Source organism: Penicillium roqueforti (genome assembly GCF_015533775.1).
Source record: "Penicillium roqueforti strain LCP96 04111 chromosome Unknown scaffold_02, whole genome shotgun sequence".
Classification (NCBI taxonomy): domain Eukaryota; kingdom Fungi; phylum Ascomycota; class Eurotiomycetes; order Eurotiales; family Aspergillaceae; genus Penicillium; species Penicillium roqueforti.
This window is the reverse complement of record NW_024067566.1, coordinates 725,609-748,141: the sequence shown is the minus strand read 5'-3', so window position 1 is coordinate 748,141 and position 22,533 is coordinate 725,609. Positions and strand designations below refer to the sequence as shown.

Genomic DNA, 22,533 nt, shown 5'->3' with positions numbered 1-22,533 from the left:
ATCAACAGACTATTTGGCACTTATAGCCATGAGTCTGGACACTCTTTCATATGATGTGTTCTACCAGATCGCAACGCTGCTGGACGACTGTGATTTTATAAACCTTAGTCGCACTAGCCGTGCCCTATATCATCTGTCGCGAAGTGAACAGATCGCCCGCAAAACCGTCGAGGTAAGCCAAGCCAGCCCCTCGCTTGAATTACAAGGCTGATCCCGGCTTACAGAATGTTTTTCGCTACAGCAAAGAAGGTCAGGCTGCCCTCGCGGCCCAGTCCGGTTTTCGCCAGGCTGTTGGGCATCGGCTTGCGATCCACGAGGCTGTGGCAACAGCAAATCCGTACTCGGCGGTCTGCGTAGGCTATGGGTCCGAGTTTCTTTACAACCAAGGCCACTTATGTTACCGTTCTGACCATTGGATCCGTCTGCTGTATTTACATGGTACGGTATTCAGGGAGCGTGTCATGGACCTCCGTGATGCGATCCCACGGCTGCTAGAAACCGGTCCCGTGGAGCCGGGTGCAGAGGACCGGGTTACGCTATTGAGCTACAGCGATGACATTCTCATCTTCCGAGTGGCCGATGCGAACGCGACCGAGGACGCATTGCTCGTGGTCAACATGGCGTGGCGCGAATACCACCAGGGACGGAGCCGGTTCCTACTCCATGAGCCAATCCCAGCATCCGCACCGGTTTTTGTGCGACACTGCGGAACCTACATCTGGTATGGCATATTTATGGCCGGCGATGGTTCCGCGGAGGGTTCGTGGTCTATTACTGGTGTGGATCTCCAATCGTATGAAGGTATTAACTTCGAACTCGACCGAGTGGTCGCTGGCGATCTTGGCCAAACACTGTGTTTTGAGATGCATGGTGAATATCTCTATGCAGTTTCGACGCAGGACGCCGCAGACGATGATGTGCACTCCTCTTTCTACTATTGGTTCTGCCAAGCCCCTCGCGATGAATACCGCAGATGGAAAGGTCGCCTGTGGCGCCGAGAGCATCAAGAAGGCCCGATCAATGAGATGTGGACTGATCTTTCAATCCGCACGGATGAGAGGACTGGCCGCCCAGTCATACTTGAATGTCGCCGTGAGTGGCGTGATGGCAAGAGTGAAAACCACCGTACATACTACACACAGCCACTTCCCACACCAGAAGAAGCTCTAGCGCCTCTTGTAGAAGGCGCCACACAAAGTCCTTGCTGGGTATCTATGGATGCAGAGCACCCCTACAATGACCGACCTGCGAAGAGGTTGCGGCGGCATTACCATGCCGAGTATGAGCCCGGCTCTACCATGCGGCAGGAGTTCATCGCAGCTCGCACCAAACACAAGAGTTACCATCTCGGTGCATCCAGCTTTGTGGATATTGTTAACGATCCCGTCGGTGATAATCTACGGTCTCGAGATCGGATTCGGTTGCGTACGGTGTCGCGCAAGCGCAAATGTCCTATTGACGAGGAGGGAATTGAGGGACCTCGCAACCAACTGTTCCAGCCCACCCAGGTGGACCAAGATGGTTATCCTGTTGAAGGTTCCGAGGAACGCTTTGAATGTCGTGGCGTGTACATGTGGCCTCCAGAAGACGCTCCGCCTGCATTACAGCAATTGCTCTGTCCAGGCCCGCGTACTGGATCTGTGAAAAGCATTGCAGACGACTGTTCGATTATATACTCGATTGACGCCCCGGGTCTTCCCCCTAATCAACAAGCTCTTGTCCTCATTAGCTTTGATCCTAATTTTCAACTTCCTATTACTACGCCTCTTCCTACTGCTACCTCTCCCGCAGATCACTGGGCTCCTCGGGAACTGTTCCCACAGACGCTGAAGCCACCGCCTCCGTATTTTCCGTCGCGCAATTTGGTGGAAGAGGCACCACCATTCTTCCTGGGTATCAGACGCGGGTACTACCTACGTGGGATAAGGGATCCATATTGGAAGGGGCTTGTTCCATGATTCAACCGGTCAGGTATGATTATCTGTACAAGACGATAGGTCAATACCCACACTCAATGTTAACAAAACCAAGTTAAAATTTAAATCAGCACAGAGTAAACTTAGTATACGAGGTGGTCAGCACTAAACAAGACGACGACTCGGTCAACTCGGGTATCCAGGACGCCTTGGGCAGCAAACATCGTTTATGATTTATCATCGAACATGACTGGCAGTCAATTGGGCCCTGGATCCGGAACCACGGCCATAGATGCATATGTGCTCCATTCTATAAGATTTTCCAGAACTGGAATCTCGTCTGAGGTTGACGTCTACAGAGTGGACCCATTAGTATTCTAATACATTCAATTCAGCAACTAAAAGACCTACAGCTTTTCGGATAAGTTAATTGGCAACCTGCTCGGTGCTTTTGTCAAGCTGACTGCCCATTGCAGTGAAACAATATGCAAGTCTAACGACACAAGGACCATCTATTTATATCGTCATTTGATTTATAATTCATGTATTATCATCTGCACCGACCCGAGCCCGAACAGGCAGCCATGTACGGAGTATACAGAGCCGATGCACTGCCTCAGAAATGGAGTCGACAGGAAAAACAAGATCTTTAAGACCCCTCTTTATGTCTCAAGAGAGAAAGACAACAATACACTCCCACAACGCCATTCGAGATGAAAGACCACTGCCACAACCCAAAGGGGAATCAAGTATCATATAAGCATCAGTAAGCATCGCGCAACCATGTACACAGAACCCAGAACCGGAGACCCTTTCGACAAGAAAAAGAAAAAGCAAATGCCGAAAAGAAAAATAGGAAAAATAGGAAAAATAGGAAAAATCCAAATGAAATAGGATCGGCAGCTCACAGCTTCTTGTACATCCCAGCCAGCGAGTTGATGATTAGATCCCGTTTAACCGGGTGCGTGTTATGGAAAATATCGCGCACAGCAATACTCGTCTTCATCTTAGAGGCGAGCTCGGAGGTATCGCTGTCACCATTGCTGCTCGTGAGGTTGCCGAGCAAGTTGCTTGTGTCACCCGCTGAGCTGAGAATGTCGGTGAGGCTTTCATTGCCGCTAAGCAGATTCTGAACTGTGTTCTTAACAAGATCGGCGATTGGCACGTTGGCCGTCAGCGTTAGCTGTTTCATTACATTGGTGTAATATGGCACCAGCGTGCCGTTCCAGGTGACGGTTCGGGTTACTGTATCCAAGGATAAGTTTCCGGTTGTTAGGGCCTTTGTCTGCGACGCGAGTATTTCTCCGAGGTGCTCGATCATTGTGTGTATGTCGAGGATTCCGGTTAGAGGGAAGACATTGTCGCCTGGTTTGATAGTGACGTCTTTGACGGTGGCATTTCCAATGACGAGGTCGCCGCTCTTCACGTCGAGGACGAGCGTGCCAATATCGAGAGTCAATACGGACGGGTTGGGGAGTGAGACATTCCCGATTAGGTTTGTGCCGTCTTTGCGGGCTGGAACGAGCCCGCTGTTGGAGATACTGAATCCTTTGAATTTGTCCAGCACTAATGGGGTTAGATTCACTTCTAGGGTGATTTATTTTTCTTCGCTTACCTGGCGACATTATATTCTTGTCCATAGTGACCTTGGACTTGAGCACACCCAAGTATGAATTGGTTACGCCCCTGACTGACAGCGCAGTCTCCTTCTCAAACACGACATTGTGCACGTACTCCTCCCAGGTGGTCAAATTGGTCAGTGGCGTCTGGACCTTGGTCACGCCTAGCGTGGTGTTGCCTTTGACGACTTTGCCGTCGATATCAGCCTGGCCCCAGGCATTCTCTGCTCCGGTATCACGCACGAACAGCTCTAACGTGATCGGATCAATGCGCACTGGCAGTGCGATTTTGAGGTCCAATGCCGACAACAGCGTCAATTGGATCTTGTCCGGTCGTGGATTTAACACTGCGGCATTGACCAATACTAGGTCGGACTTGTTGACGACCATTTGTGAGATGGCTGGAATGGCAACCAGGAAACTGATTGCAATTAGTATTTGTTTGGTATTCGCAGGAGGACTTGCAACTCACAAGACAGGTAGGAAAATCGCCAGGAAGATGACAGTCACTAAAAGATGCAGACACCAGAATCGCTTCCAATGGCGTTGGAACTTCTCACTGCGCTTCAGCTTCCTCGTCTCTAATGACAGACCCCCGGCTGACTCGACATGTGCGAGCTGGGCGCCTTCATCGCCCTTGGATATCAACGGGCCACGATGAATACCCAGAGTGTATTTGGCATCATCTGAAGTCAGATATGCTGGTGTATCTGTATTTTTACCCATGATCGCACAATTTCAATTGACCTTGGAAGGGGAAGGTTCTGCGTATATGTATTTTAGCGCAAAGCACCCCCGGACTTCGTCTCCTCTCCATGCACCGGTGGGACCCCGTGGGTAAGAAAAAAAAGACAAAAAGACAAAAAGGAACAAAGCGGGCTCCTCGTCGGAGCAGGATTGCTTTCTTTGGTGAATAACGCAGAAGAGGGGAGGGATCAGCGCTTCAGGAGATGGCGATCTGCTGCCAGCCGCGGCTTATTCTAAGAAAGACGACACTATTCACATGGGCCGAGATGATCAACGCTTTAGTCGTTGGAGCATTTTCGGGGTTTTGCGGGGGATTTCTGGGGAAGCATTGGAATATTTCAATATTAATGGGATCATATACTCACAGATAGCTTCATTGACAACTGTCGACAACTCTCTAACCATGTCTTTCCCTACACCTCCCGTCTCCCCAGTGGATGAGAAATCCCAAGATTACCCACGTGGCTCCGATGCGACCGCAAGCAATACCACCAACGTCTCATCCCGGCTCCAAGCCCTAGAGCAACTAGAGGTCCTCCCAAAAATGCTGCAGGAGGGCATCCTCTTCGCGGGATCCGGTGCGACGCTACTACTACAAGCTGCCATGCCGGGCATCCGCGACGCAGGCGCCAACCACGGCGGCCACAAAGAGCTAGCCACGGAGCTTATTGACGCTCTCCAAGCCAATATCAGCTACATCTCCTGTCTGGTCTTCGGCACCCGCGACGAGCGCAAAGTCCTCATCGACCTCCTGCAGGATGGTAAGCCGCCCCTGCTAGGCGGCCGCTCGAATCGATTCGCTGAGCACCCGCCGCTGCAGCTGTGGATGGCGGCGACGCTGTACGCGACTGCGACCGATTTCTACCAGCGTGTCTACGGCCGTGTGGACTACACCAGTGCTCAGCGCGCATATGGCGAGTATACCTTGCTCATGGACTGTCTGGGCGTTCCCTCCGGTACGTGGCCGGAATCCCGGCAGGAGTTCTGGTCTTACTGGGATGATCAGGTCCATCGGTTGACTGTCTCGTCGGATGCGGCTCAGTTTGCTAAGGATCTTCGTGAGAGTCATGATATGCCGCGCTGGGTGCAGTCTTTGAAGCCTTTTTTGCATGTCATTACGGTTGAGATGCTGCCTCCGAGTCTGCGTGATGCCTACGGTCTGCGCTCGACGGTTAAGACTCGGGCTCTTTATCGTACTTGGATGGGATTCTCGGTCGCTCTTTATCCGGCTATGCCTGATAAATGGCGGGCATACCCTTTGAGATTCTACCAGGATCGGCTCAAGGAGAAGATGAATATGAAGGAGGGTTGAGTGTGATTCTGTGTTCTAGTCTAATATTTTTCTGTATATACCCGATCGTTATGAAAGACATGATTGTTTTGTGTATTTTGAAGGTTTCAATTGAATTTCCGTTTACATACACCCATTCAAGAGATGCTATAACTGCAATAAAAAGATAACTAAAGTGATTATCATGATTCATTCCTTTTATCAACCCTCACAGTGATCCTAGCACACCACCCAGAAGCTTAGAAATATCCTCGACCAGCTATATTACATTAGTACACAGTTCAGAAAGCAAAAGCAAAAAAAGCAGTACATACCGGTGTAGCATCCCCAATGAGCGTAGTTGTGTTATTGACAAAGCTCTTGGTCAACAAGCTGTGGGCGTTCGTCAAGATATCCTGCAAGATATCGATATTATCGGCAGCGAGCAACTTGGCCGCACCATCGAGGATAGTATCCAGCTTGTTGATGTTATCGGTGCTCAGGAGGCTCTGGGCGCCGCTAAGAAGCTCAGGCAGCTCCTCTAGTAGACCACCAGTGGTGGCCGGGGCTGGCGCAGCGACAGGGTTGGGACGAGGCTCGGGAGCAGCTAGAGCCAAGGGGGCAAAGGCCAAAGGGAACAGGATCCGAGAGAAACGCATTTTGTTATTATATTGAAGTGAGGATTGAGCAGAGAAGAAGAGGCAAACACATCCAGTGTCTTATAGGAGGCTGGTCTGTTTTCTGTAGATGTAACTCTCATTAGCGTAATTTGTGGAAATTGTCCGAGGCCGCTAATAGCGATATGATCTAGATGTTAAATGAGGCCGAGGGATAAGCAATGCCATGTGAGAGACATGGAAGGAATGGCGAATGGAGAAGAAGAGAATCCAATACGAGCATTTCCCCGCAAGTCTCTTCTCCCCTCAAGATGTCGCCTTTTAGTGGAAGATCGTCGAGTAGATCCCTTTTTTGCCCTTTTTTGGGGTTAGCGACATTTGCTTGTCTCACAATGCCTGCCCTGAACCTCGGAGGAGAGGTTCGGTTTAGTAGTGATCGGCAAAGGCTGTCCCTTTTGTCTACAAAAGAACCCTGCATATACTTTATACCATGATGCCATTTGCATACTTCTATATTAAATTCAATCTATAAGAAAAGGGACGGCATGTGCTTAATGTAACGATCTTGAGCTCCACCATACGTGCATTGTATAGAAAAGATAAGCGAAAAGGAAATAATTATACTCGAATTCACGTGTAAACGGAACCAATCTTTTGAATTTCGGAAAACATCTCTCATCACAATCGTATTTACTCCGTAAAAAGTACGCAATTCGTGTAGATCCTTCCATCACAGAGCTAGTGCCAGTCCAAGCACACCCAGCGCCCCCAACGCCGACACGGTCAGGCCCGTGGGCTGTGCAGCCGCACCCTTCGACGAAGTCGAGCTTGCCAATCCTCCAGCAGTGGCACCGGTCACAGAGGCTGTTGCTGTAACAGTCGCTGCAGTCCCTGTATTTGCCACAGCGTTGATCTCAGACGTTGTGGCTGTCAATGCCCCCGCCGAGATCTGCGACTTGACCACCGACATGTAGCTTTGCACATCCGATGGGAGAGCGCTGTACCAGGCTGGGGTAGTACCGGCCTTGAATTGGCTGGCGAGGGAACTGCGCTCCGCTGGGTTGATGAGTTCCCAGATGACGGATACGGGCACGACTGACAGGATCTCGGGGATGAGCGACTTGGGCGGCGGCGAGATGTTGGCGAAATTCGCGCTGGCTGTTTGGTTGGCCATTAGATTCTCACTGTGGGATTGTTAGTGGGTTGAAAGATATTCAGGGAAAGAGTCACATACAGTGCGCTCGTGATTGCACTAAGGTTGATGCCGTTATTTGTGGTATCTCGTCGGTGGTGGTGTTGAGCACCCCAGGCTGTTGCGGCAAAGAGGAAAGCTGTCGTGAATTTCATTTTGTCAAGTGCAGAGAAGAAAGAGACAAAAGGTATACAGACTAGGTACTCAGATGGGGCAGAGTCGGTATATCAAATGCTTAACCTGCTTGGCTAAGATCTCTCCGCATTAGTCTACAGTGGCATGGAATATACAATTAGTCCCCAAATAGCTTGCTAATTTAATTCGTAAAATTCCGAGTTTCTAGATCTTCTCCAGCCTCGGAATCAGATGCCAATCTGTCTGGTCCTCGGGAAATTACTTATTACTTCTTTGCGGGGAAATGCAGGGGATGTCGATGTAGCATTGCATAGAGGGGCTGGATGATCTGCGGTCGATCCATGTAGAATTCACATGTATCGAGACCTGTGCCTTAATTACCATAGCTCAAATAGAGAAAGAGGAAGAGTTCTCAGGTAAAGCGTGCTGTAGTTAGGTGATGGCGTTATAAAACTTGACTCGTTACATATATATCATACACTGTTACAAGCAGAAGATAGAAGTAAAATAAAAACATGGCATCAATTGGATATCATATCGTAGAAGTCGTGATAATAAAACAGGCCTGACCAAAGAAAGATAATGAAACAAGCGACCAAAGAAAAACCCAAACTCAAGATCTCATCTCAAGTCAAGCCTAAGCAGCATTCTTCTTGATCATATCAGCCTCAGCACTGAGCTGATGGGCCTTTCCCTCGTCATGCAAGTCACGGTACTTATCCTCCTCGGAGCGGTTACCAGTGACAGCAGCACCAATGGATCCAATAGCACCCTGAGCGCGGTTCTCAATGCCCTCGCCCCAGTTCTGGAGCTGGCTCTTGGCTTCCTGCTCCTTTCCGGCGGCGTTCTGCTCGGCTCCGGTGCGGCGCAGGGTCTGGTTGCCGATCAGGTTGCCGACGGACTCCTTGGCGGAGCCGATGGTCTGGTCCCAGGATCCATCGTCTCGCTTGGCTTCGTGCTTGTGTTCGTCGGTCTGAGGTAGGGTTAGTTGTTGTAGACAGTGGGATGATGTTGGGATTAAAGTGGATTGCTTACCTGAGTGGAGGTGTTGGTGCCAGTCACGGTTCCGATGGCGCGCGAAGCAAGATCGGAGGCTTGCTCGAGGTACGACTCATTGGTCGAGGCGTTGCCAGTGTTGTTAGTCATGATGATGGTTGGAAGTGGTAGTGGTAGTGAAGATATGAGAGATGTTTGAGGATTGAAGTGGTTGATGAATTAGTTACTGAGAGTCGTGGCAGGAAGGCCACTTATATACACAAGGCATTTTGTTATCAAGCCACATGTTCCAGGGCATTCTCCAATGGGCCAATGTGGTCTTCCAAGATTGAAGTTCTACAAAGTCCACCATTATCGTGATGAACTACGTCATTGGATGATGTCACGTCACGTGAATATCAGGTATACGCGCGTGCATGACGAGTTTTGTTCAGGCCAGGGACAAGCGTCATTACATCAATGTTGATGAATGTTGATGATTCGTACAGGGGTATCGAAAGATAATTTCTATAGTGTGGTCTATGGGTACAAGTACAATATAGTCCATACAAAAAAAGCATTATCTTTCTCACAGCCAGGTGGAATGTATTTTATACAGCATAGTAATAACCATAAGTTCATGCAAGTTCCCAAACACCAGTCGCCGCGTACGGCATAAATCCCATGCAATGCCACGCTCGAAGGAAGACTAAACGCAAACGTGAAACTAGTTATACGACTACCAGTGACAAATTCCACCCTCGTTTTCCTCAGCTGTCCATGTGCCACAGAGACCGACAACCTCCAGATGACCATCCGCATGCTCGCCAACCTTGCTCAGCGCAGCGAACTTTTTATCTGCAGGGCCATTGCTCAGCAACCGTCGTGCCCAGGCATCAATGGCAGGCTCTCCAGTCTCGTCTCGAGCCTGTTTGAGGAACGGGATGAGCGCCGTGCCACCAGTACCCCGCAGCTTCCTCTTGTCGGTCGGAGCGGCGCTTGCAAGATTCGTCGCTGCTGGGGAGTTGGAGTTGGCAGGCTGACGTGAGCTGCGGGACTGTAAGATAATATAGCGTGACACCATGGTAATATGTTTATCACGTAGCACGCGCAGCATGGCTAGACAGGCATCGTAGGCAATGCACAGCGCCGAGTCTCCGCGTCGCGCCTCGACAAAGGAGCGGATGTTCGCTACCGAGTCGATATGCTCAAGGAAGCGCCGGTGGGGGCCAGGCATGTAGGTGCGCATGTCGTGGATGAAGCTGTTTCGGGATTTGGTGCTGGCTTCGGGGCTTTGTTCACTGTCGCTGCGACTTGTACCGGTGGGTCGGTGTTCCACTCCGAGGACAATGTCGAAGAATTGGATGAGTGAGCTTTGGGCGTTGCTGCCCCCTCCGTATTGCCGGTACTCGGGATTGTGGCCGTCGTCGTACAACAGCCCATTTGGCAATCCGGCATCACACATATTTTTACTTCCAGCTAGATAAGGACGAATGCGGTTGTAGAAGACGTATGGATCGCAGTTCTCATACATCCTCTGTAGCAGTGTGTTGGTCTCATCGATGATTTCCGCTAGTCTCTGCAGGCACTCGGTGACAGTCTGGCTGTTTCCTGTGCGGGCCGCCGTGATGGCCCGAATCATCAGGGGAATAGAAGGGCCCCCACGTGCTTCTATGGCGACTGACACTAGGTAGAACCATTGCTCATCTAGAGATCCGGTGAAGGTTTGTAGACATGCTAGGTTATCCAGGCTGGTGGCTGGCTCATCGGAGAAGATCGGCTTGTAGTTCCAAAGGCAGACTCCAGCATATGTTGCAACGGGGGGTAATTCGAGTCGTTCACAGACTTCAAATAAGGGTACTGTAAGTTGAGGTGGAATCCTCTTTTAAAGAATCAGTACATCTACTTTTTCAACCAATAGGATGGGCCGGTACCTCTGTGGGTGAATCGCCACCCCAGACATAGCCGTGCAGAATGAACGCCAGTATGACATATGCACGACGCCACTCAGCCTCCGTCTGCAGGTGCGTGGCCGAAAGTATAGGCAGAGTGTCCACGACCGAATGCAGCCGTTTGCTCAATATCAATGGGTGGAGATTGCCAATTATCATCTCCCATTCGGCGTAGTAAGGATCGGGGAGCACCTCTAAAGGAAGTTCTGCGGAAAGGAAACCATAATCGGCAGTGATTCCATAATCGGCGGGATTTGGCACCGGAGACAACATAACAGATATTCAAGGATTCAAGGGTTCAAAGTATATAAATATAATAAATGCAAGAATCAGAGTTGAGAGATTGAGAAGTTGAAAATGGAACAAAAGGATTATATGGGATTATACCAGAAAATCAGACCAGAGAGACCGGGAATAATCCGGAGCCAGATGTATGACTTGGCTTCCCCAGGTTGGATGTCTGCGGATGATGACGGAAGAGAAAGAGAATAATATTTGGATTCTACCAACGTCGCATGAAGAAAATGGCACGATCTGGGCTAAATAGTCAGAGTTTTCGCCGGCAGTTCAGCACGTAATTTCACCGGGGATCCCTGGATGGGTAAGACCGTCAGACCATTTCTAATCATTCCGTTAGTCGTTAACTAAGAGCAATAGGATAAAGGGGACGAGAATAATAAAGTTGCAAGGGCTCCGACATAGGAGGGAAAGTGACTCTTTTTAGAGGACCTCGGGGAAGTTTTAGAGGAGTCGAGCAGGGCGATCCGGTCGATCAGGGAGAGAGACCAGGTACATTTTATATGGCTATACAATCAAATGATAGCACGCCAAGAGGGACTGGGTGCATCCGCGAGACCCAAGTGGAGTGCAAATTAAGCGAAGGCGAAACTGAGTGCCAGGCAAAGGGCCTAAACCGGCCAAGACACGGCCGACAGGGCCATTTGCGGTATTCTCGCCCTTTTCGCTTATTTTGGCTTCGAATTCGCTTCACTCAGGATCGCCAACCTTGATCTGAAGGATGCATAGCCGGGGATTTAGATCGGACCTCATGCTACTTTGGTATTTGGGCATATTTGATCCTTCTTTTTTTTTCTTTTCTTTCCTACCCATAATAAAGGTCCATATTCATAAATAAGAATATATGCCTGATGCATAAGGCATCACTGATTAATAATAAGTCTGGCCGAGGTCCGAGGTATACATCATAGGCCTCAAGGTACGTACGTATACGGGGTAGACTCCTATCCATGCAAGGCTCGGTAAATATCATGGAACACATTTCAAACGAGTCTGGAAATACCTAGCTCTCCCATCGTAGCACAATATAACTCCGCCAAACTTACAGCTCAGACCGAGTGACTTCACAAGAGATCCCAGGAACTCCCAGTAAATACTGCCTGAACAGTGTTATTCAGAGCGAGGTTGATCAAGGTTGGCTCCATCCCATGATCAGCCTCAAATCACAAACGAGAGAACATCAATCTACGATCAAAGCTGAACGCTGGCCACCCATATTTGCTCAGTCCCGTACGAGGATCCTTGGCAAATGCAACCCAAGCCCCAAGAAATTCGTCAATCCACGCAATGCCTGACACTAACCTTGGCTGACAAAGGGATCATAGACATGTTATAGTTCCAAAAACCAAAGGTATCTCAGCTGTCATCATGCTCTTAATCAAACCAGCAAGCAAATAGCTGCTTTCTTCTTACCCCCGTGATATGCTCCAAGCCATGGAGGTGGGCTGAGATTGGTAAAATATCCATGGTATAGATACCTCCAAGTGGGCACCTGCCGATTCACTCGAATGGTTAAACCAGTAACGGAGCGGTACCGGAATGAAGAGCAAATGCACTAGCGAGCGGATTTTCAGGGTACTATCAGAGGTTATTCATATATGAAAACACCAATATAGAAACGACGTGCTCACTGCATATGAATGGATATCAACCGAAGCAGCTCCAGCAGATTGACCAAACAGAAGAATCCTATCTGGATCACCACTGAATTCGGCTATATTTTCATGACCCCACTGGATTGCCAATCGCTAAATATGGTCAGTTCATTCGTACTCTCTCAACCACAGATTCTCAATATCTACCTGGTCCAGGAGTCCAAGATTCTGCTCGGAAGGGTCGATACCTGGCATTCAGAAATCCAAGAAACATTGAGCCGATAACTGGCCAGAGTTTAGTAAATCTAATAGCCAAAACCCAGCATCTCCTTACTTAAAAGTAACAACAATCAGATCGTCGTGATTCCGTACCGAATTCGTGCCATCGTAGTAGGCAACCGAACTAGCACCAGTGTCACAGCTCCCTCCATGAATGAAAATCATGACTGCAGCTTTTTGAAGTCCCCTAAAGCCTCGATGCTTGACAGAAGGTGCCCAGATATTCAAATACAAACAGTCTTCAGACATATGCCGAGCCCCCAGTCCAAGAACTGCGATGGGCACCACGACGCCCAAAATCACCACCCCAAAGCCCCATCGATGCATCCTCCTTCGGCAATCCCTGTCCACAGGTGCATACGTACTCCGATGAGTCTATTTGGAGCATTCTTCCGTATAAGATATGGAACTCTGGCGATATGGAGTCCCAAGAAATGCCCGTACTGTGTGTGCTGAGTCGTTGTATATCCCATTCAAAGAGCCGGAAGAGGTTACCACTTGAAGCTCCGGTGATCGGTGACCAGGGAGAGCGGCTGCATTACCCCCGAATGTGCAAAGGATGAGGAATAGATGCATCGTGGAAATCAAGTGCAACCTACGAATTGACTCTCGGTAGATAAATTTAACTTCTTTGCCAAAGAGTAGACAGCCTTCAGACTACGGTGGGTTTTGGGCCGAGAGAAAATTCCAAATTAATTAAATGCTGTTCATATTACAGACTGATCATACAAGACATAGGTCTTACTCGAGTGATATCTTAGACCCCGGGGAGCCCTTGAGGTAATCCAGGTGACGTACAAGGCATCGGGGCTTAGAGGGAAGATAGAGAGTATTTAATTGCGTGGTGATTATTTCCAGTCTGTACAAATCCGATGTTGTTACACTTCAACGCCGTCCCTAATGGGCTTTTGCTCTCAAAATAAAATTAATATGATCAATGCTGGCTCCACTCGATCGTGTTCAAATCAACTCCCTCCTGAACCAACTCCCAAAGCGGGCTCAGTTCGCGCAAGAAAGATACACGAGCCTGGACAGCCTTGAGAACGTAGTCAATCTCCTCGTCCGAGGTGAATCGACCAATACCGAAACGGATACTGCTGTGCGCACTCTCGTCACTGCTGCCCAAAGCGCGCAGCACGTAGCTGGGTTCCAGAGAGGCGGAGGTACAGGCACTGCCCGATGACAGCGCAATGTCGTTCAGCGCCATCAGTAGGGATTCACCCTCAACGTAGGCGAATGAGATGTTCACGCAGCCAGGGTAGTGGTGCTCGGGGTCACCGTTTAGCGTGGTGTGTTCCATTGCAAGGAGGCCCTCGCTCAGACGCTTCGACAGGCGATCGATGTGTTTAGTGTCGTACTATTAACCAGTCAGTTAGCATACTGTTTTCCGACGGGAAAGATAGAGTTCATCTGTCTGCCAGCATTACGCCCGCGCCTGACGTCATTGGAACTGAGTACCATGTCCAAGAACACGGATTACCTAGTCTCCAAAAGGTCTATCACAGTGCGTAATAATGGCAGCAATGATGGAAACGGGAAATAGAAAATGGGAAAGAGCTTACCTCCATATCTTGGGCAGCAATTCGGCATGCCTCGCCAAAGCCCACGACCAGGGAAGGAGCCAAGGTGCCACTACGTAGACCTCTTTCCTGTCCACCACCAGTGATGAGAGGATCGAGACGGACACGCGGGCGACGACGCACGAAGCAAGCACCAATACCCTTAGGGCCGTAGATCTTGTGGCTGGAAATCGACATCAGATCGATGTTCAGCTTGTTCACATCCAACGGAATCTTTCCAACAGCCTGGGCAGCGTCGGTGTGGAAGAACACCTTCTTGGACCGACAGAGACGGCCAATCTCCTCCATCGGCTGGATCACACCGATCTCATTGTTAACAGCCATGACACTGACAATGCAAGTCTCGGGACGCATGGCCTCTTCAAGATCCGACATGCGGATCAAACCGTTGCTCTGCACTGGCAGGTAAGTCACCTCGAAACCTTCATCCTGCAAGTGTCGGCAACTGTCGAGCACACACTTGTGTTCAGTCTGGGTAGTGATGATATGATTTTTCTTTCCCGAGCGACCAAAGAACCGTGCCACGCCCTTCAAACTCATATTGTTACTCTCCGTCGCACCACTTGTAAAGATAATCTCCTTTGGGTCGGCCCCAATCAGCTTGGCGATATGCTCGCGAGCCTCCTCAACTCCCTTCTCCGACTCCCAACCGTAGGCGTGTGTGCGCGAGTGCGGGTTACCGTAAATGCCGGTGAGGTAAGGAAGCATAGCATCCAGAACGCGAGGGTCCAGAGGTGTAGTGGCCTGCATATCAAGGTAGATGGGCCGGGTGCCCTGGTCCATAACGGTGGCTTGCTTCAGGATGCCGGCCGAAGGGCTCAACGCGGCGTCACCGGAGGTTGCCGAGCCAGGCAGCTTGACGCTCTGGGGCGCCATGTGGGACTGGTTCATGAATGCCTTTTGTTCCTCCTTGATGGCAGTCTCGATGTTAACCTGGGCTTGGCCAACTTTTGTTTCGGATACATAAGAACGAGCACCGCGCAGCCCGGTGGCGAGGACTCGAGGAGCTCGGGAACCATAAGTTGAAAGACGCCTGGAGAAGGCAGAGGCCTGTCTCCAAGCAGTGGGAACAGCACTTGTCATTATGGAGATGATTTGTGCCGATATCCTTGAAGGTGGGATGAAAAGGAAACGCTACGACTTTTTGTTAGTTATCACTTGCATCTCCTCCCAATGACTAAAGATCTCGGGGTTTTCCCAATTGAGTTTATCCGTGATGCCTGAGGCATGACGGAGTTATGAGCTTTCCCCTTTCGGGTATAAGTATCCAGGGCGTCCATGACTATATCAGATCTTCATTTCTCTGTTTTATAACAGTCTTGAGGATTCTAATTTGATCATTTTAGAGCCCTCTTTCTTCCGACTTCTTGTATTCACCCATTTCATCTCATTGCCAAGTCACCCCCCCCCGCACGTCCCAAGGAAGAATGGCCCAATGATGACGAACGGACTGGGGTCCTTAATTTGATCTTAGGACATTCTCGGGTAAGGCTGCCGAGGAAAGAGAAACAGTTCTTGAGGTCGTCGAGAGTAGAGATGTAAGCACTGTAACCATTCGAGGTGTTTAGAGCTAAAATATGTACGGAGTACTCTGTAACTATACACTATAGAACATGGACAGGAGTTGAAGTACTACCGTATGTAGTATGTATGTTGTAGGTCGTAATCCAGGTGCCTAAGAAGATATGCGCCACATGATCATAGGGCAGAACAGTAGCGTATAGAATAGTACAAAATAGCGTGGAATAGTATAAAAGGAAATGGGTACAGCCACACTGGACATCAGCTCCGTACAACGCTGGCCAAGTCTTATGTCATTGAAAAGGTTTGGGTTCCTTCTTCTTCTTTCCCCCCACCTTGGCACTTTCTCTTCTTCACTTCTCTCCTTAATATACTCCACATCATGAGTTTTAAAGGCTTCCAGAAGAGTATTGCGCGTGCGCCACAGCAGTTCAAGGTCAAGTTCAACATCGGTGAGCATTCCAAGGATGCTGTCTATACCGATGCCGAACGCCGCTTTGATGAGCTCGAGCGAGAGACCAAGAAGCTCCACGATGAGTCCAAGAAATACTTTTCTGCCATTAATGGTAACTCTTTGATCTCTCCACTCTATACCTCTCCCTACTGATCGCGTGCGCAGGCATGTTGAGCCACCAAATTGAATTCTCCAAAGCAGTCGCCGAAATCTACAAACCCATCTCCGGTCGCGCCTCCGATCCCACCTCCTACCAATTCGAAGGAAATGCCGAGGGCATCCAGGCCTGTGAGGAATATGAAGTCATTGTCCAGGAACTCCAAGAGGCCCTAGCCCCCGAGCTGGAGATGATCAACAGCCGCATTATCAGCCCGGCCGACCAGCTGCTCGAGGTGATCAAGGTGATCCGGAAGGTCGCGGTTAAGCGTGATCACAAGAAGCTGGACTTTGATCGCCGCAACGCGACACTGAAAAAGCTCGAAGAGAAAAAGGACAAATCGCTCAAAGACGAGAAAGCACTATACAAAGCCGAGAACGATGTTGAGGTGGCAACCCAGGAGTTTAACTATTACAACGATTTACTAAAGGACGAACTGCCCAAGCTGTTCGCCCTCGAAGCCGAGTTCATCCGCCCGCTCTTCCAGTCTTTCTACTATATGCAACTCAACGTCTTCTACACCCTCCACGAACGAATGCAGGGTATGAACATCGCCTATTTCAATCTTGAACTCGACGTGGAAGAGGCCTTTGAGCAGAAGCGCGGCAATATCCAGGAACAAGCTGAAGCCCTTACCATCGTGCACTTTAAAACCCAAGGCGTCCGCCGCTCTGGATCCAAACTAGGCCCTCCGGGCAAGGCAGGCGATATCAAGAGATCCGATAGCAAGAGATCCGATACCAAAGGCTCCATCGGCCGAGGCCGTTCCGCCTCCACCGCCACCGATGACAACCCTCCACCACCTTATTCGTCTGCCGGCGCTAGCCCGACAGGCAGCTTCTCTTCCGCCGCCAAGAGCAAGGCCGCCCCGCCTCCTCCAAAGGCGAAGCCGTCCCATCTCAGTAAGCCGGTTGAGACTGTCACCGCTCTTTATGACTACGAGGCTCAGGCACACGGTGATCTGGGATTCTCAGCTGGTGATGTTATTGAGATTACCCAGCGCTCTGAAAATACCAATGAATGGTGGTCTGGGCGAATTGGAGGTCGGGAGGGCCAGTTTCCGGGTAAGTGTTTCAAGTCTTTCTTGTTCAATTTATTACGTTTTCTAACATTCCTAGCCAACTATGTGGAACTGAATTAGCACCGGATACTATTAATTTTCTAGCTCCTTTTTGTCCTTTGGCTCTGGCGCACATGTGGTTCTGAACATAGAGCGTTTCACCTGTAAATATTTGTGGCTTTTTTTTATGTATTGTTAATTCACTTGACTCTGCTCATCGCAATTTGTTGCATTCAGTAGACTGGCTGTATTTATTGCACAAGCTTCATACATATATGTATTCTAATCCCATCCTCGATGGTATACTCAACTTCTTTCTTACTGTTGAGACTCCATTTGAACTTCAGAGCAGAACCTGTCCTCAATATAGACACTTACTATTAGTGAGAAAGAACATGGGAAACCCTCAAGTTCACCCACTCGTAGATCTACAATGCAGTCAAACGTCATGTAATGCAACTATGGCTCTCGAAAGCAAGGAGTGAAAAATAATGAATATGACTTGGTATTAAGAATGCATTTACACTTTGCAGATTGAGCCAAACGGAATGGTGAGCCAGTATAGAACCCAATTGAAGAAAAAAAGAAAAAAAAAAAAACAATTTACGCGTAAAGTCGATGTCTGGCCAAGATCCTGTACATCGAAATGAAAGGAGGGTATCTCTGAATTGCGGAGCGCTGTGCTCATCACACGATCTCATTGTTTCTTTGAACTCGATTGATCGTAATATCGTGTTCAACCGATATTCCATAGAAAGCATCGTTGTCGCGCGAGTTGTATGAGCTCTTGCTCATGGTATGGTCCGAGTAGCACAGAGTCTGCGCAGCAGTCATAGCAGTCAGGCTCGTTGGACTGTCCTTTGTGGGAGACAGTAAGCTTTCTGCACCACCAGCAAGGACCCGCCATAAGTTGCGTCGGCGTTGAGGATCTTGGCTTCCGGTACGTCGGGAGTGCTCGAGGGCGGCACCCGCCCAGATTGACGAGAGTGGGAGTGAGATGACGACCAATGTCACCACATTGGAGGCCAGTTCTGGCACAGTGATGTAGTACTGGACGATGGAGAAGATGGCGGGGACAACCATGGTCTGGCAGCCCATGACGAAGATGACTTTCATCGGGCCGAATTCGCGCACGCCGAGTCGGCGGCGCTGTTTGATGGCGAATCCGAGCTTGGTGACGAAGATGACGCAGAAGAAGCAGATGCTGATGGTGACGCAGATGTTGGTTGCGCTTTCTATCCACCATATATCAGACATGTAGTTGAGTGTGATGATGGCCTTGCAGTTCACAACCATCCATGCACAGCGGAATCCAATCGGCACCAGGGCGACCAGAACAGATAACACTAGGAGAGGATGTCGGTATCGACGACATAGTGTAGAGCAAACAACGTGCACTTGAATCACAAGTGATGCTTCGATGCAGACGACGACTAGGGTGGTGAGAACGACAGCCACGATGGAAATGGCGTATGCGCTCCACGGCACGGATGAATAGTCGCCGGAGACGAATGGATATACCGTTTCGAATCCAGTAGAGAAGTGGATGACTTGGAAAAGCAGACGCCCGCTGTTGAGGAACAACGCCAGGGCGTTCAGGATAAAAACCGCCGAACGGCGCTTGTCGGAATGGGTCAAAAGCAGAAGAATAACCAGCAACGTGAGCGATGCCCCAAACTGGCAACCGTAGTTGATGCATACCCGGACATTGTACATGACGAAGATGTCCAGTGCTTGTACTGAGACGGGTAACTCAGTGCCATCTCGTAGGTGGAAGATGACGGTCTGGGTGGATGGATCGAATCCGGGACTTGGAGATGGTGTCGCCGCCATGACTTTGGTAATTGAAGTTCAGTTGAAAGAATTAAAGGAGTGGTCACATAGATAGTTCTGAAGTTAGGTCGAAGTATGCATGTTAGAAGATGAGGTCTGTTTTAAAAGCCCTTGTAGGACTTGTAAATATAAATCAGCAATATCATCAAGAGAATCAGGGTGAATGGCCAGCGTCATAGAGACCGAGACAGACAATGGCGAAGGCAATGTATAATAATCAGTCCAGGTCCAGATCATTATGCCCTTCAATGTGAGTAAAAGAACAATACTAAGGGAATGGGAAGAACAATATTAAATGAAACAAAGGAGCCCATCAATTTCTAGGTACCGGGTGATAATGGCTGCATGAGATCTTCAGAATACTCAGGCTTTCTTGTGAATATCACTGGCTTGCGAAGCTCAAGCTTGGTTTTCTTTGTTCCGGGTTTCCAGGGATACAAACCCCGACTCAAGGATTTCGAGGATTTTAACGATGTCAATGAGTTCCAGGGATTCGAGGATCTCAAGGATGTGCCTTGTCGATAGAGTTCTGGAGAGGCCTGGACGTGTCATATAAGACAGAGGTCTCTGATTCAGACCATTAGCCTATCATTTAGCGAATCTGTCTCGCTCCTCGAGACTTCAGCAGCAAAAGGAGTGCTATTATTTATTCAGACTCGAACCTGTATCTTCTCGTGTTACGAAGGGACAAAAGCAAGACAAGATTATTTCAATGATGAAATGGTGAGGTGAGGTGTAAGGTGTACGGAGATGTAGTTAAGGCGCAGTGGAGGTGTCACCAAGTTGCTTAGTAGTTATGCTCCGTACACTGGAACTACCTTGTCACCTATACCTAGATCATAGAGACTAAGACTACTAAGAAATAGTATCTCCTATCAAAATATATCTTCTAATACAACATTTTGAAAAGACCACAAGGTCCATACTTCGCCAAGAAACTCTGCGGGGAAGAGGAAACTGTCGCGCCTCCAACCCTTTTCCATCATTCCTCTCGCTATGGCGGTCCCTCAGAGGACACTGAATTGGCTGTATAGTGTCCTGTCCAAAGTTGGTCTCTCCGAAAACTTCATGTTATCCGACCTACTAAACCCCTCCAGGATCACTATGATCCACAACAGACCTACCGCGACCCAAACCGGACCTACCACGATGTCGCCAATGCGCTCTCCCAGTACCCCTCGCTCTCCCCTCGAACAGATGTCTACAGTGAGTGTCCATATGTTTCTTATGCGATTCATATTTTCTAATGCCCAGCAGCCTACGAGACAGGGTTCTCGGCCCTCCTCCTTCATCTTGTGGGCACGTTGCCTGTCACCTTCCGAGGAACGACATATCGATTTCCCATTGCGCTTTGGATTCCAAATACATACCCACGCGACCCTCCAATTGCCTACGTGACGCCGACGCAGGAAATGGCTGTCCGAGTTGGGCAACATGTGACGCTGGAGGGACAGGTGTACCACCACTATCTAGCACACTGGGCTGAAGCCTGGGAGGTTAGTGCTCGCAAGATATGGGTTTACAGACCGCTGACTATTTTATTCACAGAGATCCAACATTGCCGATCTTCTTTCTATTCTTCAGGATGTATTTGCCAAGGAGCCACCAGTCCGATACAGACAACAAGTGCCACATCCTCAGCTGGAAGCTGCGCAAACACCCCCGCCCTTACCTCCCCTTCCACCCGGTGTCGGATCTTCAAGACAAGCTCAGTCTATGTCTCCGCCTACAAGCCAAGGCCAGCGTCAGAGCCAGATTCCACCCCCGCCTCCGCCGAAGCCAGGCGCGGCTGGAGAACATCTGCAGCAGCAACAACAACGGCACCCGGTCGATCAATATCAATATTCCCCACCGCTACCTCCACCAAAAGAGCAAGGCTCTCGTCAACCATATGTGTCCGCACAATTGGCTAGCCCAAGAATCCACTCATACCAGAATTACGCGCCACCGGCCCAAACTGGAGGGCCGATAAGCAGTCCTCGTCCCTTGTCACACCCACCAATCCATCAGCCAGCGGGGCAGCCCCAGTCGGCGCAGGGTCAAGCACCGTATTATAGAAACAGTGGTGCGCCGCTCCATCATGCGGCTGGGTCTTTAAGCCAACTCCCTCTTCAAGCTCAACCTACGGGGGCTCACTTGCCTATGCAGCCGCAATTCCCCCAGCAACCACACCAGCAACCGCTTGGTCCCCCATATCCTCAGCATTCTCCATACCCATCCAATTATCCCCGTCCACCCCCAGCAGCTCCCATCAAGGCCGACACACCCGACCTTCTAACCTCGCCATTTGAAGTCGAGCTACCCTCAATCGCGCCAGCAGGACCAGCGCCTCCCATCCCGCCAAACCCAGAGAAAGATGCACTCCTTCATGTCGTGTCCCAGACCCTGGCGGAAACCCTCCGTGCTAACGCTGCTCAATCCGACACGGCAGCGCAGTCTCTTGTCTCACAATCACAGTCCCTGCATGGCGCTATGACCACACTGCAGGGGGAACTCTCGGCGCTCAATACTCTCCATGCGACCCTCCAATCCAACACCGCTGTCCTACAGCAATCTATCCATCGCGCCGACGCTACCATTGCAGACGCGCAGGCCCGCTCTGTCTCCGCTTCTGGCGCTGCTTCAAGCTCCGCTACTCCAGACACTCCGGCCGGCCAGCCCCCAATTGATGACGTCCTAGTCGCCCCCACCGTGGTAGGGAAACAGCTATATGATTTAGTGGCCGAGGAGCAAGGTATACAGCAAGCGCTCTATGCGTTGCAGGCTGCGCTGGTCCGCGGTGTTATTGGTGTCGATTCCTGGTCACGGCATACACGGAGTCTTGCACGTGAAGCTCTTCTCAAGCGGGCATTGATTCGTAAAATCGGACGTGGAATGGGGCTGGATGAGAGTGTGGCTTGAATTACCGGATGCTGAGCATTGTTGACTAGATATTCTGGTTATATACCCTTGATTTTCCTCCATGTTTACAAACAGCTAGACGTGAGGATCTGTCTTTCTTCTAGCGACTCACGATTCTTTCCCTTTCTACTTCAATAGATGTGACGCTATTCGTACCTATGCAAATCCTGGAATTCCCTTATCTCTTGGGTTTGAAGCCTTCCCACTGTATAATTGTCCACCTATCTTCGACTGCCTGCCATATTGATTAGAACGATTGAGGTATGTATAAGAATAGGGGGTTGTGACTGACAGGGACTCCCATTGCTAATTCGGGGGGGGGGGGGGGGGGGGGGGGGGGGGGGGGGGGGGGGGGGGGGGGGGGGGGGGGGGGGGGGGGGGGGGGGGGGGGGGGGGGGGGGGGGGGGGGGGGGGGGGGGGGGGGGGGGGGGAT

At 50.0% G+C, this 22,533-nt stretch overlaps 11 protein-coding genes across 11 annotated transcripts; 4 read left to right on the top strand and 7 right to left on the bottom strand.

Moving 5' to 3' along the window:
* Positions 1-28: 28 nt before the first annotated feature.
* On the top strand, positions 29-1,958 carry fbx15 (F-box domain protein; the record flags this gene model as incomplete). Its single annotated transcript, XM_039069155.1, has 2 exons — positions 29-172; positions 225-1,958. The coding sequence occupies 2 exons, from the start codon at positions 29-31 to the stop codon at positions 1,956-1,958; spliced, it is 1,878 nt and encodes a 625-aa protein (XP_038931881.1).
* An 862-nt stretch (positions 1,959-2,820) lies between these two features.
* On the bottom strand, positions 2,821-4,261 carry LCP9604111_1753 (DUF3712 domain-containing protein; the record flags this gene model as incomplete). The annotated part of the gene is made up of 3 exons (XM_039069154.1): positions 2,821-3,482; positions 3,532-3,956; positions 4,008-4,261. 3 exons carry the CDS (start codon positions 4,259-4,261, stop codon positions 2,821-2,823), a joined length of 1,341 nt encoding a protein of 446 aa, XP_038931880.1.
* A 424-nt stretch (positions 4,262-4,685) lies between these two features.
* On the top strand, positions 4,686-5,594 carry LCP9604111_1752 (oxygenase MpaB family protein; the record flags this gene model as incomplete). Its single annotated transcript, XM_039069153.1, has 1 exon — positions 4,686-5,594. The coding sequence occupies one exon, from the start codon at positions 4,686-4,688 to the stop codon at positions 5,592-5,594; it is 909 nt and encodes a 302-aa protein (XP_038931879.1).
* A 187-nt stretch (positions 5,595-5,781) lies between these two features.
* LCP9604111_1751 (uncharacterized protein) lies at positions 5,782-6,211 on the bottom strand (the record flags this gene model as incomplete). Its single annotated transcript, XM_039069152.1, has 2 exons — positions 5,782-5,832; positions 5,888-6,211. The coding sequence occupies 2 exons, from the start codon at positions 6,209-6,211 to the stop codon at positions 5,782-5,784; spliced, it is 375 nt and encodes a 124-aa protein (XP_038931878.1).
* A 688-nt stretch (positions 6,212-6,899) lies between these two features.
* Positions 6,900-7,516, bottom strand: LCP9604111_1750 (uncharacterized protein; the record flags this gene model as incomplete). Its single annotated transcript, XM_039069151.1, has 2 exons — positions 6,900-7,353; positions 7,404-7,516. 2 exons carry the CDS (start codon positions 7,514-7,516, stop codon positions 6,900-6,902), a joined length of 567 nt encoding a protein of 188 aa, XP_038931877.1.
* A 617-nt stretch (positions 7,517-8,133) lies between these two features.
* Positions 8,134-8,642, bottom strand: LCP9604111_1749 (uncharacterized protein; the record flags this gene model as incomplete). Its single annotated transcript, XM_039069149.1, has 2 exons — positions 8,134-8,469; positions 8,532-8,642. 2 exons carry the CDS (start codon positions 8,640-8,642, stop codon positions 8,134-8,136), a joined length of 447 nt encoding a protein of 148 aa, XP_038931876.1.
* Positions 8,643-9,210: 568 nt separating this feature from the next.
* On the bottom strand, positions 9,211-10,696 carry LCP9604111_1748 (indoleamine 2,3-dioxygenase; the record flags this gene model as incomplete). The annotated part of the gene is made up of 2 exons (XM_039069148.1): positions 9,211-10,353; positions 10,406-10,696. The coding sequence occupies 2 exons, from the start codon at positions 10,694-10,696 to the stop codon at positions 9,211-9,213; spliced, it is 1,434 nt and encodes a 477-aa protein (XP_038931875.1).
* Positions 10,697-13,528: 2,832 nt separating this feature from the next.
* On the bottom strand, positions 13,529-15,257 carry LCP9604111_1747 (IscS subfamily cysteine desulfurase; the record flags this gene model as incomplete). The annotated part of the gene is made up of 2 exons (XM_039069147.1): positions 13,529-13,951; positions 14,157-15,257. The coding sequence occupies 2 exons, from the start codon at positions 15,255-15,257 to the stop codon at positions 13,529-13,531; spliced, it is 1,524 nt and encodes a 507-aa protein (XP_038931874.1).
* Positions 15,258-16,077: 820 nt separating this feature from the next.
* LCP9604111_1746 (amphiphysin) lies at positions 16,078-17,447 on the top strand (the record flags this gene model as incomplete). The annotated part of the gene is made up of 3 exons (XM_039069146.1): positions 16,078-16,261; positions 16,315-17,370; positions 17,425-17,447. 3 exons carry the CDS (start codon positions 16,078-16,080, stop codon positions 17,445-17,447), a joined length of 1,263 nt encoding a protein of 420 aa, XP_038931873.1.
* Positions 17,448-18,053: 606 nt separating this feature from the next.
* Positions 18,054-19,199, bottom strand: preB (alpha-factor pheromone receptor STE2; the record flags this gene model as incomplete). Its single annotated transcript, XM_039069145.1, has 1 exon — positions 18,054-19,199. One exon carries the CDS (start codon positions 19,197-19,199, stop codon positions 18,054-18,056), a length of 1,146 nt encoding a protein of 381 aa, XP_038931872.1.
* A 996-nt stretch (positions 19,200-20,195) lies between these two features.
* On the top strand, positions 20,196-22,100 carry LCP9604111_1744 (uncharacterized protein; the record flags this gene model as incomplete). The annotated part of the gene is made up of 4 exons (XM_039069144.1): positions 20,196-20,246; positions 20,297-20,405; positions 20,457-20,695; positions 20,748-22,100. 4 exons carry the CDS (start codon positions 20,196-20,198, stop codon positions 22,098-22,100), a joined length of 1,752 nt encoding a protein of 583 aa, XP_038931871.1.
* Between the last annotated feature and the right edge of the window lie 433 nt (positions 22,101-22,533).